The sequence below is a fragment of the Drosophila sulfurigaster genome, chromosome X (assembly GCF_023558435.1).
Source record: "Drosophila sulfurigaster albostrigata strain 15112-1811.04 chromosome X, ASM2355843v2, whole genome shotgun sequence".
NCBI classification, from domain to species: Eukaryota; Metazoa; Arthropoda; class Insecta; order Diptera; family Drosophilidae; genus Drosophila; species Drosophila sulfurigaster.
This window is the reverse complement of record NC_084885.1, coordinates 13,742,483-13,756,186: the sequence shown is the minus strand read 5'-3', so window position 1 is coordinate 13,756,186 and position 13,704 is coordinate 13,742,483. Positions and strand designations below refer to the sequence as shown.

Genomic DNA, 13,704 nt, shown 5'->3' with positions numbered 1-13,704 from the left:
TTGTTTTCATTTAAATTTTGTGCTCATCCTATCATGTTTTGCTTAAATTAGCTTTTAATCGTGATCAGTGCTTCAAGTCATTAATTCAACATTTTGCATTTCTCACAAAAGCATGACAACAATTTAGTGGAAACTGTTCGAATACAAGATACTCTTAACCCATGTGTTACTCTTTTTAGTTGAAATTTGTAAAATAAACTTTATCTGTGAATTTAAAGTGCAAATGAAAAGCTCGATTCTTATTTTCATGTTGCTGCAGCAGCTATAAAATAAATCAAATATAATTTTTTAAATGACAAGTATTATTGAAATAATGTTAAATGAATCGTCACGTAATGCATCAGAGGAATAAACCTTTCATTGAAAGTCAAACAAAATTAAACTTGGAAGTTAATTTTGCAATTGCATTAGAAATTCGATATTTAAGTCCTGATTTGGACTATTAAATTGAAGTTATATGGCAAATATCTCTATTTGTGGGATGTGCGTTGAGTCAATAAGGATTTAATTCGTATATTTTAGGCAACTATTTGATTAGAGTATCGACATTATGGTCTCAGAGTATTCTGGTAGTCGAACAATCTCGACTAGTTCGCCAAATACAAGATTCAATTGTAGTAATTATGAAATTAACATCTATCTACATATGTATATACATATATACATATGGGTGTGTACATGCACACACACACACACACACACACATAGATGTACAATATGTATGTGCGATTTGTTTTAAGTTAAAGTAGCCAATAAAATATAAAATTATTACATACTACATACACTAAGATAAAGAGCTACATATATAATTTACATACACATATGAAAAATCTTCAAAAGGAGGTCTCACAATGTACATATTTGACATACATAAATTCATTTTTGGTTTTTTTCGGTGATGTAATGTTATTTTGTTAAGCGATACTAAATTGGCAATTGGTTCTCACGCACGTATGTATATCTTACATATAGTATCAGCATATTAGAATACACGACAAGCAACAGATGTGTGAAGCATTCTTTTATCTCTGCTCTTTGATTGTATGCTATGCTCAATTTTATCAGAGCCACCTTCTGTATTTGTTTCTAGATTAGTTCGGCTAAATAAATATCACTGTTGACAGCACTGTTCAACAAAATCCACAAATCACGGATTGCTTCAAAGAATGCAATTCTTTGCGAAAAAATGTTGCATACTTTTCTGCGCAAACCGATATTATTGAAGAGTTTTTTGTTTCACGAACACAAATATCGACAGATGCTCAGTTATTTATTTAAACTGCTGACGACGCAACTTTCATAATGATTGTATTGTTACCTAATATTTTACTTTTAACTATTCATTTTGAATTTATGTGAATCAATTATTTTCTGCATCGATTTATTCTCAACTATTTTTGCTTTGCAGAATATTAATCATTAGTTGAGCATAGCTTCAAAGAAGAAATTTGCAATCTTATGACTTCACATTCGTGTATTTTCATATTCAACATTCAGATGCAATATGTTGGTTCATTTGTGTGTGAGTATCTTTGGGCTGATCCTTCCGAATAAGATAATGTTGTTTTCTATATATTTTTGCGTATGATAATTGTGCGAATGTTGTCTAAATCATATATTCAGCGATAATTATTCTGACTATTTCGGCAAGTATTAAATGTGGAAGTTGTTTCTTTGTTTACTCAATTCGTGATTTTCTATGTCCCAAATGTCAATATTCATTATGGTTTTCTTATATTTTGATTTTTTCCATCAGCTGCTTTCAATTTTCGCCTTGATCCATGTTCAATTGGATTGTCATAGATTAACTGGTCTTTCCAGTTTCTCGTATGACAAAGGCACCAACAAGTAGTCAGTTCAAGTCCAGTATTATAATTGTTTCATAGGAACAATCGGTCAAACAGTATTTTGCTGATGCTAGCTTGCAAATCATTAATGACAACAAAAAATCAGACCACTTTTTGGTATGAAAATTCGTTTTGTAAATACAATAAAAAAAATTAAAGCAATAAATCGAATCTGAAACGAATATGAAAGCAGATTCCACAATCTTTATAATCATTGGGTTGCCAAATAAAAAGAACCTCAAAGAACTCGGACTTTACCATTTAAACTATATATAAAATTAACCGGATAACTATTTTCATAAGATTATTTTTTAATAAATAATAAAACCAAATTTTTGAGAATTAAATTATCGGAGTAAATCAAGTTTCAAACGAAAAAGCAAATTTTTAAGCGATCCAAAAATATCCGCTTCGTTGGCTGGTTTTAATCCAAGCTAAAATTTGAATTTACTGCCTTGCTTGATGCAGCTCGTTTCGTTTATCTTTGGGGACTCAATTGGCCTCAAAAACAAGCCCATCTATTTACCGAGTGTTCTACAAACTAAATATCGTATTTAAGGTCATTTATTATGGAGTCTCTTCGCATTATTCATACTGTTCTCCATGTGCCTCATCGATGGCCTCGTCCTCATCGTGCTCATTGAGCAACGGGCTGTCATCGCCAAAGCGATTCGGCGGCAAGCCGCTGGCCGGTGTTGTTGGGGCCGAGCGTGAGATCCAACCTTTGCGCACCACGCGTCCACGATTGACCAGGAAACTGGTGGCACCGCTTGCCACATTGCCGACGGGACTCTTGAGCACACAGCGCTGGGCGGATGAGGAGGGCGCCACAATCGCAGCCATCGGTATGTACAGAGCTTTGTTCGGCGGCTTTGACACATTCAATTTGCTTTTGCTTTTGCTACTCGTTATGGTCATTGGCATTGGTGTTGCTCCCGAAGCTGAAACTGAAGCTGACGCTGACGCTGAAGTGGAGTGCTGATGTTGTTGTTGTTGTGGCTGCTGCTGTTGTTGTTGCTGTTGCAGTGTTGAGGGTCTTGCCATGGGTGTGGAGAGTGTGTGCTGCAGACGCGGCTTGTGGCCACCGCCATTGGCAAGCAGCAATTGCTCATAACTAACGCCCGCCTGAAGATGCCTGATCTGATCGAGTATTTCGCGCACCTCATCTGTGGGACTTGTGGCCTGGGGAGGTGAGCCAGGTGTGCCGATGTTCGAAAGGCTGCTCACACCTGAGACCGAGACTGTGCTTGCGGTTGTCGGTGCGGTGACTGTGGCACCCGCCGCCTCCACTCCGGACATCGACATCAGTTGGCAGCAGTTCTCGAGGCTATTCAATGGATTCGGCTGCACACAGCCATTGCTATAGATGACAGGCGTGCAACCGGCTGCCAAGGCCAGGCTGCACAATGATGTGGCCTGTGTGGCGGCGCCACTTGCAACCTGATCGCCGCCAACGTCCGTTGGCGCAGTGCCACCTAAGCCGGCGGCGCAACTGTTGTTCACAAATATCTCACTAAGGCTGTTGATGCTGTTGGCCATATAGCGAAAGTGTTGATCGCTGCGCGATTGCAGAAATCCACCTCCACCTCCACTTCCAACTCCTACCCCAACTCCAACTCCGCTCAATTGACGCATTTGATTCCCTGACTCGCCGCCAATTGACGAATCATCTGGTGAAAAGTGTCCACTGTTTAGGGCGTGTGTCGCATTGAAACGCGTGCTATAATGCGTTCCATCCACACTGTCGCCCAGCGCCACAGTCGCATAATGTGCCGGCATCACCTGATGATGCCTCGGCTGATACTCCAGCTCCACCAGCTGCGAAGCGGATCGCGGCAGGCCGTACATCGGCGCCGCCAGCTGCGAATTACGCGCTGGCTCCGGATGTGAAATGCCACCACCTCCGGCAGCATACTGCAGACTCAGCTCGGGGCTGGCGGCACGCGAATATGGAGGTGGCACCAAGGTGTTCGCCTCGTTGGCATTGCATATGAAGCTGGAGCTGAGGGACTCCTCGGTGCTGGCCGCACTCAGGGATCCCGCAGGTCGCACAATATAGTTGCGAAAGTATTGCACCATCAGATAGCTGGAGCCGGCGTTGCCTTTGCTATTGTCGCTGTTGCAGGTGAAGACCAGAGGATAGAGATCCGGTTTTGATGTGACCTGAAAAGAGGCAGATAAAATTCATTAATTTATGAAAGATTTCCAATTCATGAATTGTCTCTTTTCTTTAGCTATAATTTAAAATAAAATATATACTTTAAATATATATAAATATGATATTAAAATATGCTCAGTTAAAGAAAATATTGTTCAGAAAAAGTTCTTGAATCGTGACGAAATTATGTCAAGGAGTAAATTCTTAAATTGGCATCAGATTTCTACAATTCTTTATAGAATATATTAGAAATTCAAGAATATATAATTACAGGTAAAAATTACAAATCAAAATAAAAAATAAAGTTTAAATTAAATTAAAGTCAATACAATCAGAGATAATAATGATTAAAATTCATCAATAAATCTAGATTAAACATGTTCGAAATTTAAGAATATAGTGTTCTTCACTGAAGAATAATGAAGAATTATTTTGAAGACATAAATTTCAAATTAAGATCAAACGATTTTAAATTTAGATTATGTGTTTTAAATAAATAAATAATTGTTTATATGTTTTTTATGTAATTCGTACTAAATTAAAGAATTTCGGAATTGAAGATGTCAAGATTGTCAGATTTGAACGTGTTAGAAATTCAAGAATATATTCTTAACTCCGTAATACAAAAATGTTGAAGTTATATTGAAGACAATAATTTCAAATAAGATCAAGGTTTATCCTTAACTTGTTTATTCATTCATAAATGGGAAAATGTCTACATCGAATTGTATCAAAAATACCAAATCAATATGAAGTTGTCTCTTATTTAGATTATTTAAATTAAATAAACAAATAATTTTTCCTACGTTATTTTATATTGGTTACTTTAACATTTTATATTTAATTTAAGAATTTAAAAATTCGTTATTATTCGGTATAATTAATATTAGCCGTATTAAATTTAGCGTATTCAACCATCTTTTTATCAGTGTAGCTTCTACTTTTAGCTCACAATATTGAATGCCATAACATAGAAAGCAAATCAACGCATATTTTTGCATACTCATATCGGTTAAGAATCGCACAACACAACCCGGAAGCTAATGCTATAGACTTACCTCTGTGTACGGCGGCGGCGGATGATGAAATGAATTGCAGCGACTGTATTGCGGAGGTGCATAGCAGGAACCCGCGGAATCTCCCTCGGATTGTGTGTGATGATGATCGTTGAAGCCCCAGCCACAAAGTGTGCGACGTTTTTTCCACAAGGAATAGGCACAAAGAATGGCTAGGATGATGGCAACTACAACGCACCTACAAAGTAAGAAGCAAGACAAAGCCAAGATTAGAGATGGAGTCAAGTGGTTGGAGATTCTCCCTTAACTGTTCAGTTTGTAGCTGCCGGCTGTGTATGAAGAAACCCATTTGAAAGTGCAACTTTTTTTTTCGTATCGTACGGTTTTGGTTTGCAGCTTGCTGCTTGCTGCGTTCGTCATCGAATGCCAACTAAATGGTCTGCTATAGTGTACGAGTAGTTTGCTTTTTGGTGACTTGAGATTTGATTATGTACCACCAACAAACCAACATATGATGTATGGCGGGGGGTAACACAATGGACAGTACCTCATTAGTTGCCAATAGCTTTTTGCATTCTCTGCCTCTATCTCTGTGTCTGCTCTGGTCCGTTTTGTTCGGTTCTGTTCTGTTTGGGGACTCTGGGGCTCGGTCGACTTGCATAAGGTCTTGACTTGACGTAACTCAGTCAAGTCAGGGGGCACCTTTGCTGCCAATAATAATATTCATTTCCATACTCGTTCTCATACTACACAGAGAGAAAAATGAGACTCTAAACTGCAAATTATAAAATTGAGTTTAAAGGGGAAAGAATTTTGATTTCAGCTAACGCATAATATATGTAATTCATATTAATAACGATAACCAAGAATGAAAAAGATGAAATATAAAAAAATGAATTCGAAATCTAAAATTGAATTAACAATGCAGTTTTCTCTGTCCTGTAATTTTGGCAATGAATACTCTTATTAAAAAATAAGGTAATCGAAAAACTGCAAAAGACAAAAAGAAATAATTTGTATTATTTAAGATCACAACGAATGCAGGTCAACTAAGGCATTTTAATATATTGCAAAAGAATCGTGATGGCTCAATTGGAAACGGATTGATTTTTGCTCTCTCTGTATACTACACACTCTATGTGCCGCACAATGCCAATTAGCTCCGGCTGTGCAACCTTGAACGCAATGCAGCAGAGCATCATCGTCATCGGGGACCCTGAGAGCCTGAGCCTCTAGACCCGAGACCCGAGCAACTGTGATGATGTTGACACTGACGAAATCTCTCTGCCCTCATTGTCTTGTTGTCTCACTGTCTGTCGCACACACTTACCAAAAGAACCAGTGGCTGATGAAGAATAAGTTCAGTACGTGCTCTGACGGAGGGGGCAATTGACGCGGTCCACCTTGATACGGCGGACAGCAGCCCTGGGTGCAGCATTCACGTGGCAACGAGCAGATGTGTCCACCTTCACAGAAACGCGCTGTCACCTGTGCCAAGGAGAAATAGATTTCATTATAAGCATTTCGTTATACATATTTGTTATAATAATGTGCATAGAATAAATGTGGGTTAAGCACTTGACATTCTTGATTTTTGATCGAAGCTAACAACATTCTATCTACTTAATTGTCATGAATATCTACATTGTTGGTATGAATATATTTTTTAAGTTTCTAGCTTCCTTACTATATTTGTTTTCAATAACAAATTAGCCAAGGTTTTTTTGTTTACAAAGTATGTCTTTGTGAGATCATTAATGGCCATCAAAAACCATATGGCACAATCTAAGAATCAAGTACTCGTAATTTATCACTAAGGTGCAATGAACAAGAATTGCGAAAAATAAATAAATAAAATTGCGAAGTTTAAATCCGAAAAGAATATTCCTATACCACAGTACGGAGGCAGAAAAAGCAGTAATGTCCTTTTTTGAAAGCGACGTGAATACGGAGAACAAATAAGTTTGATTTGAATTTGGACAGCTCAAATTTATGGGACTTGAAATAAATTTGATAATTTGTGGAAAAACAATAGGAGGGCCTAGAAGTATGCAACACATTTTGTACAAGGTTCTGCTTCTATGAGAATTTAAATTGCATTTGAAGGCATCGTAAAAATACATTTGGAGGTATAACTAATAATTATCTACATAAGACATATTTAAATGTCTAATATATAAATATATAATATAAATATCAATTAAATTATATTTTCCTAACAATTGCTCAATTTTGCTTAGCGTCTACTGTCATCGAATTTTTTACATCAGAAACACAAAAATAAATAACACAAACGACGTAAACTTTTTGATGGCTAATTATAGAATAGTAAATGATGCTTGAAGATGTAAATTGTAATATTTTTCGGAAAAACTAATAATTTGTACTGACCGAGAATAATTTGTGATGTAAAAAGTGTTTTAAGTTTTTCAGATAATGAGCTTATACCAAATGATAAACTGTCTTTAACCTTAATGAAAACTTTGACATAAAATGTTTACAATCAATGAATGTATATTACATATGTACTGTGGACACACACGTACATCTAAGAAGGAAGGGAAGGAAGTGTACTCACATGAACTGGCATCAAGAGTAGCAGATGAAAAAGCAGCGGAAACAAATGGATCATCACAGAAGCAAGAAGCCACATGGTGGCTTAAGCTCAGGCAGCAGCAATTGTTGTCCAACTGGCGCCAAATATTCTTCTTTGGGGTTGCTTCGCTTTACTTCGCTTTGCTTTGCTTTGCTTTGTTGCTGCGTGGGTTTTCGTTCGGTTTGGGGTTGTTGTCTACTGGTTAGTTGATGATAATTAAGTTGATGACGATGATGATGATGATGATGATGATGTTGCTGCAGCCTCCTTCGTTTTGTAATGTAATTTGTTTGTCTGTGTTCGTGTCTCTGTTTCTCTGTGTGTACAATATTTCAGCTGCAGATTTGTTTGTGCTACTTTCTTGCCTTTCTCGATGTTGTTTATTTGTTGTTGTTGTTGCTGTTGTTGCTGTTGTTGCTGTTGTTGTTACCTCGCTACACACACACTATCACAGTGGGACACACACGCACGCCGCTACATGTGTATGCATGTATGTACAGGGTGTTTTTTGTTTTGTCCTTGACAGACAATGCCATTTTTCCCTGCATTCTTTCCGTGTGTCATCGGGTGAATTGCCTTTGTTTCTGTTGTTGTTGTTGTTGTTGTTCGTGCTATCACAGTTGTTGCTGCCGCGTTCGATGGACGATGTCGTCGATAGCTAAACTGTATAATTATTGCAATATTATTCACTTTATCTTCAGTAAATTACTTTGCATAGTAGATGACAACATAACGAGTTACACATTCACACACATACATTCATATATGTACATATGCGCATGCACACACACACACACTTACATATATTTGCAAATATACACATACACGTAAAGTAAAGTGAAGGCAAGCAGCTTGTCTTTAACAATAACAAAACTGCTTTTATTTCTCGGTATTTCTGTTGCTTTTTTACGAACACACAGATACACAGATACACACTCACACTCACACTCACACACCCCCACACACACACTTAGTGGAGACAAAGGGGGAAAAACGAGGAAAATTTATTTATGCTTTTCTTTTTTATGCTTTCAATCTTCGTTGCACACTTTTTCACTGCATTTTACTTCACAAATTTAAACTTTGTTCAACACTCGTTTGTAGATTGCCAAAAAAAATACCCAAAAAATATAAATGTTGCCTCACCTTGAAGGCATATGAAATCCTGGCTAACAGTCACATAAAACTACGACTACGACCACGACAATATATGTATATATATACATATATATATATAGATGTATGTGAACTGGAGCGAGCGAGAACGAACACGTAGATGTCGCAGACAGTATTTCCTTTTGGAAAACGCAGTTTGGAGTCGACTTTTTAGTACGAAATTTTTATGTGTGGCTCCAAGTCGTCGACAATCGAAAGTCGAGCGTGGAACGCCCACAGCAACAACTGAAAATGCTTGCAAAAAATTCCAAAAGTCGAAACAGCGACAGGCTTGCCAAGGTACTTGATATTTTTGCCTGCTGATAAGCTTTTGCCAAGGGACAACCCTTACAGCTGGCAAAAGCTTATCGCGAGCTTTAAAAGCTATTTTTAGACCCAACTATCGATTTTCCTTCGCTGATTTTCCTCCCTTAGAAATCAGCTGGTTACATCTGATAAAAATAAATAAATAAATTAAATGAAAAACGACTTTCGGAAAATCTGCGAATATTGAAGCTCAACGAAAACATCATTTGAATTAAAGTTTTATAACTACTTCTGTACATTTACTTATAAGTATTTTATTTTTATTTTAGTAATGCAAACTTTAAACGGAAACCAACACAAATTCGTAACGAAGTTGGCAGGCGATGAGTGAGTGCTGTTATCAAGGGATAGCAATACAGAAACTATGTATGAAATTTACTATGCGTATACTTAATCCCCATTGCGTCTACAAACGTTCATGGCATGTATGAAGATGTACGTCTTTTTAGATGAGATTTATGCAAGGAGAATAATATATATTCACATCTGACGTATGTAGTATATATTTTCGAGCAGTATCTCTATTTGTGACTGCCTGTCTGTCCGACCAAATAAATATATAGATATCAGAGAGTATAAAAGCTAAGGTTACCAAGTTTTGCGCACTGCAAATTGAATTAGTTTTTTTTTAACCAACTTTGTTAAGTTGTAAATCAAAATATGTACATATTATATTTTGCATATTTATATTTTTATGATTTCTAAAGGAACACACACAAATTGAAAAGCAATCTTAAGAATCAGAAAACGTCCACTCTAAAACCTACTATATTTTGTACTCTATGGTACATTTTGAATGTAGTATAATATCGACATACATACATGCTGCATTTTTTACAAGATTCTTGATTTGAACCATCCCAAACAATCATAAAGCGTTAAGTATATTATTCACAAAGAATATATGCGTTTATTTTGTCATGAATTTATATAATAGTATGAAAATTACTACTCGTTGTTATCAAGAAAAAGATCCAATTGTGTGGTTTGGGTTCTTAAACTCTAAAGTGCGACATTCGATGAATCATTTTGTCCATTGGGATTGCGGATTCCTAAATTGCTTGAGAATTTAGTAATCCTTCTCGTTCTGCCAGCCGTTGTGGATGCCGTGGTAGTTGTTCTGCTTCTTGGCGGGTGCGTTGCGACCGAAGGGGCTCTTGGGGTTGACCTGCAGGATGTAGTCGCCCTCAATGTCGTAGGCAGCATCGATGCCCATGTAGGCGCGCTTGCCAAAGCCATCGTTCTGCTTGTACTGCTTCAGCGAGTTGGCGGGAACAGCGGGGAAGCTGCGCTCGTTGCCGGGACGGACAGATTCGGCGAAGTAGCGAGTGGCACGCATGGCGGCCTCAACGACGTTGTCGGCTCCGGGAACACCAGCACCCAGACCATTGGGATAGAAGTCAACATCACCGCTGCGGATGGGTGTGCCCATGCCGTAGACCGAGGTGTGGATGGCATCGACGAATTCGGCATCACCGCGAGACAGACCCGACAGTGTGTTGCGGTTCTTGGCAATGATGTTGCTGGGGTCCAGACCGGTGACACGGCGCAGTTTGTGGCCAGTCAGGCGGGTGAATTCGTTGGCAGCAGCGCCGGCAACATGGGCACCAATGTTCTGGCCAATCATGTGGATGGTCTCATAGGGCAATTCCAATTCACTGGTCAGCTGAACGATCCATTTGCCGAGCTTGGCGCCGGTCTTCTCAATGTCGAGCATGGCATAACGCTTGTAGTTGGTCAAAGTGGAGCCCAAGTCAATAACCTGCAATGGAATGAAAGTACCGATTGAGCAACTCTGAACTCTGTTAATGACGTGGTTTGAACATTCTGACTACTTACGATGATGTCGCCGGTGTTGGTGTTGGCATTCTTGGCCAGCTCACTGTAGTCCTCCTCGCTGGATGTCTTCTTGTTGTCCTCCTCCGAGCTGCGGCTGTATTTCTGGCCCTCCTGCTGCTGCTGCTGCAGGTTGTAGCGCTGCATGTAAGCCTGAACCAGTTTGCGGGTGGATTTCTTCACGGTCTCGCTGGTCTGGGGCAGACCGGTGACAATGATGGTAACCTCATCCTGGCCAAAGTTCTGCTTCTGCTGCTTCAAACGCTGGGTGATCTCATTGATGGGGGGCAACGATCTTCTCGCCATTGATTTGGGGCACATAAACCTGCACGTTGCTGGGCACATAGTTGGGCTCAACATCGTGGTTGATCTGCGACAGATGGTCTGAATTCAAGATGATTCAGGTTAGCATTCCACATACAATATACAATTTATATGTATGTTAGTTTACTTACACACTTGCTGCAACAGCTCAGCGCCCTTCTCCAAAGGACATGCGCTCCAAACGCTCCAGCGTCAGATCATCAACAGATGGAATAGCCTCCAGCTGCTGGGATGAGAGCCATTGGGATGGCTTCAGCGCCTGGTTGACCGAGTTGTCGTTCATCCTGCCGCTTGGGCTGCCCATGGCGGCCACGACCAGCAAGGCCAGAAGGCTAAGCACTCTCATTGGATTCATGTCGATGATGATGATCAGGAAGGACTTCAACTACTGCTCTGCGTCGCTGTGAGTTGAACTGCTTTTCACTGCTCGGCGATTGAGTATTTATACTTGTTGTCTGTCTCGCATCGTGCATTCGTGCATTTTGTTGCACTGTCAGACCATTCAGCACTTGCTGCGATTTTCTGCAGCGTTGCAATTTGTCAGCAAATATATGTATTTCAGCAAGTTTAACGCTTACATATTGCTTGTGCTAACGCAGACGACATCCGTCTACTTTCTATACCTATCCTCCGTTTAGCAAAGGGTAATTTATTTTTGTGTTAGCAGAAATTACAATTTTAGTGGTTTTAATTATTTTAAATTTAATTGCAACATTTGCAGTTCAATTGTGTTTCCTAGTTTTGACGCCATTTCGAATCTAAGATGCCAAGCACACAGTATTTTATGAGATTCCTATGAAATTCAGGGCCACATAAGTATACCTAACATATACATGACATATACATATCATTTAACAATAGAAAATAGCAATAACAGTCTCGTCAAACATTTCGTTGAACTCTTGAGATGTGCAGAATTGCTTGTTACCTTTATCTAACGGGTATCTTTCAGTCGAGCATATGCAACTTTCGTTATACTTGCAAACTCATGCCTCGAATATAAGCAAATGTGCATAATCAAATGATAATGGGCGCAAAGCACCCGCAACAAAGTTAAGCCACTGATAAGAACACCTTTAGTTATGAATTAATTTGCATTGATTGCAATTTGATCTACAAGTTATTACGTTAGATTACACTGAGTTACAATGTCAGAATAAGTTATATATAAATTGAATAAGTTTGATTGAACTTCTAGAATCTCCTCAGCAGATTCTGTATAATTCCTTTATACAAGTATATGTATGCGTGTCATTGACATGTTTTAGCTAGTATAACCTTACACTATAAGGTTGTGATATACACCTCAAATAAAGTTGGTCCAAGTCAATTTTGGAAACTTGCTCTTGTTTTTTATTTTATATCTTTTTATTGCGGATGTTATTTTACTTATTGTGAATGCACATAAGTTCATTCAAACACTATTAGTTATTTCTTTTATGTATATATAATATGTATATAATATAGCATGTCTTTATCGGTATGCAAAGAAAAAGAAACTGACGGAAGTTTGAACACGAAATTTGCATAAGCAGCACTTTTGCATTCAGAATGAAAATAACATTCTATACTTAAAAAGATTAGTTTTATTTTTGCTCAATTTGTACTATACAATGAATTTGAATGTATATAAATAATATTCATTATTAATTTTAAAATAAATTTATTTTAATAAATTATTCAAATAATTGTGTTTTATTGCTGCAGCGAAATAAACTAGAATAATGAACGAAAGACAAATTTGTGTAGTACATATGTATGTATCTGCAAAGCGAAGCGAATGAACCGCTGAACAGAAAAATGTCCCAATTTTGGGACAAATGTGCCAAATGTCCCAAATGTTAGAATTGAGTGTCTGCAGTGTGCATTGGCCATACAAATCTTTTGCTGCTATTAACAGTTATCGATATTGCAGCTATTGCAGTCAATCAGAACTTGTGCATTGTATTTTGAATTGGTTCCATATTAACAACTTGTACTGTGATTGTGAAAAAATGAATTGGGTGTATCTATATGTGTAATATTTGCAAAACGATGAAGAGAATTATATTCTATACGATATTAATATGCATATCAATATGTACAAAATTATAAAGAGAACTAGGCTAAAATTTATTGAATAGAATACTATTTAACTTCCGTATTAGTACATTTCATTGTGATTGGTACAAATATGTACTAAAATAATCAGAATATTATATTCTAAGAATTTTTTAACAAATAAATATAAAATATAAAGTTATTCTTTTAAGTATGTAAAAGCATTGGCGGATATAAAGTTAAGTTGATTGCATAATTGTCGGTTGCATAAGGCGCACATTGTCCCGAATGGACTTGCACTTTACTTGCTGCTTTGTGTGGCAACAAAATGTGCATCGTTGTTTGCTGACTGCGCTAAGCACGAGCTTAGTATTCAACAGTTGCCAATCGCCGCCAATCACCAAT

General features: G+C 37.9%; 2 protein-coding genes across 3 annotated transcripts; both read right to left on the bottom strand.

Annotated features, from left to right (window-relative positions):
* Positions 1-2,138: 2,138 nt before the first annotated feature.
* LOC133847742 (uncharacterized) lies at positions 2,139-8,024 on the bottom strand. 2 transcript variants are annotated; one of them, XM_062282935.1, is made up of 4 exons: positions 7,600-8,024; positions 6,352-6,509; positions 5,064-5,259; positions 2,139-4,010 (listed from the first exon to the last, which is right to left on the bottom strand). In XM_062282935.1, the coding sequence occupies exons 1-4, from the start codon at positions 7,672-7,674 to the stop codon at positions 2,433-2,435; spliced, it is 2,007 nt and encodes a 668-aa protein (XP_062138919.1). In that variant the 5' UTR covers positions 7,675-8,024; the 3' UTR covers positions 2,139-2,432. The 2 variants fall into 2 exon arrangements, with proteins under 2 accessions (XP_062138919.1, XP_062138920.1); XM_062282936.1 differs by lacking the exons at positions 6,352-6,509; positions 7,600-8,024 and adding an exon at positions 5,330-5,460.
* Positions 8,025-9,982: 1,958 nt separating this feature from the next.
* On the bottom strand, positions 9,983-11,677 carry LOC133847982 (vitellogenin-1). The gene is given in 5 exon segments (XM_062283339.1): positions 9,983-10,861; positions 10,939-11,220; positions 11,222-11,319; positions 11,391-11,424; positions 11,426-11,677. Coding segments are annotated over 5 exon segments (1,296 nt in total). The 5' UTR covers positions 11,615-11,677; the 3' UTR covers positions 9,983-10,168.
* Positions 11,678-13,704: the final 2,027 nt, after the last annotated feature.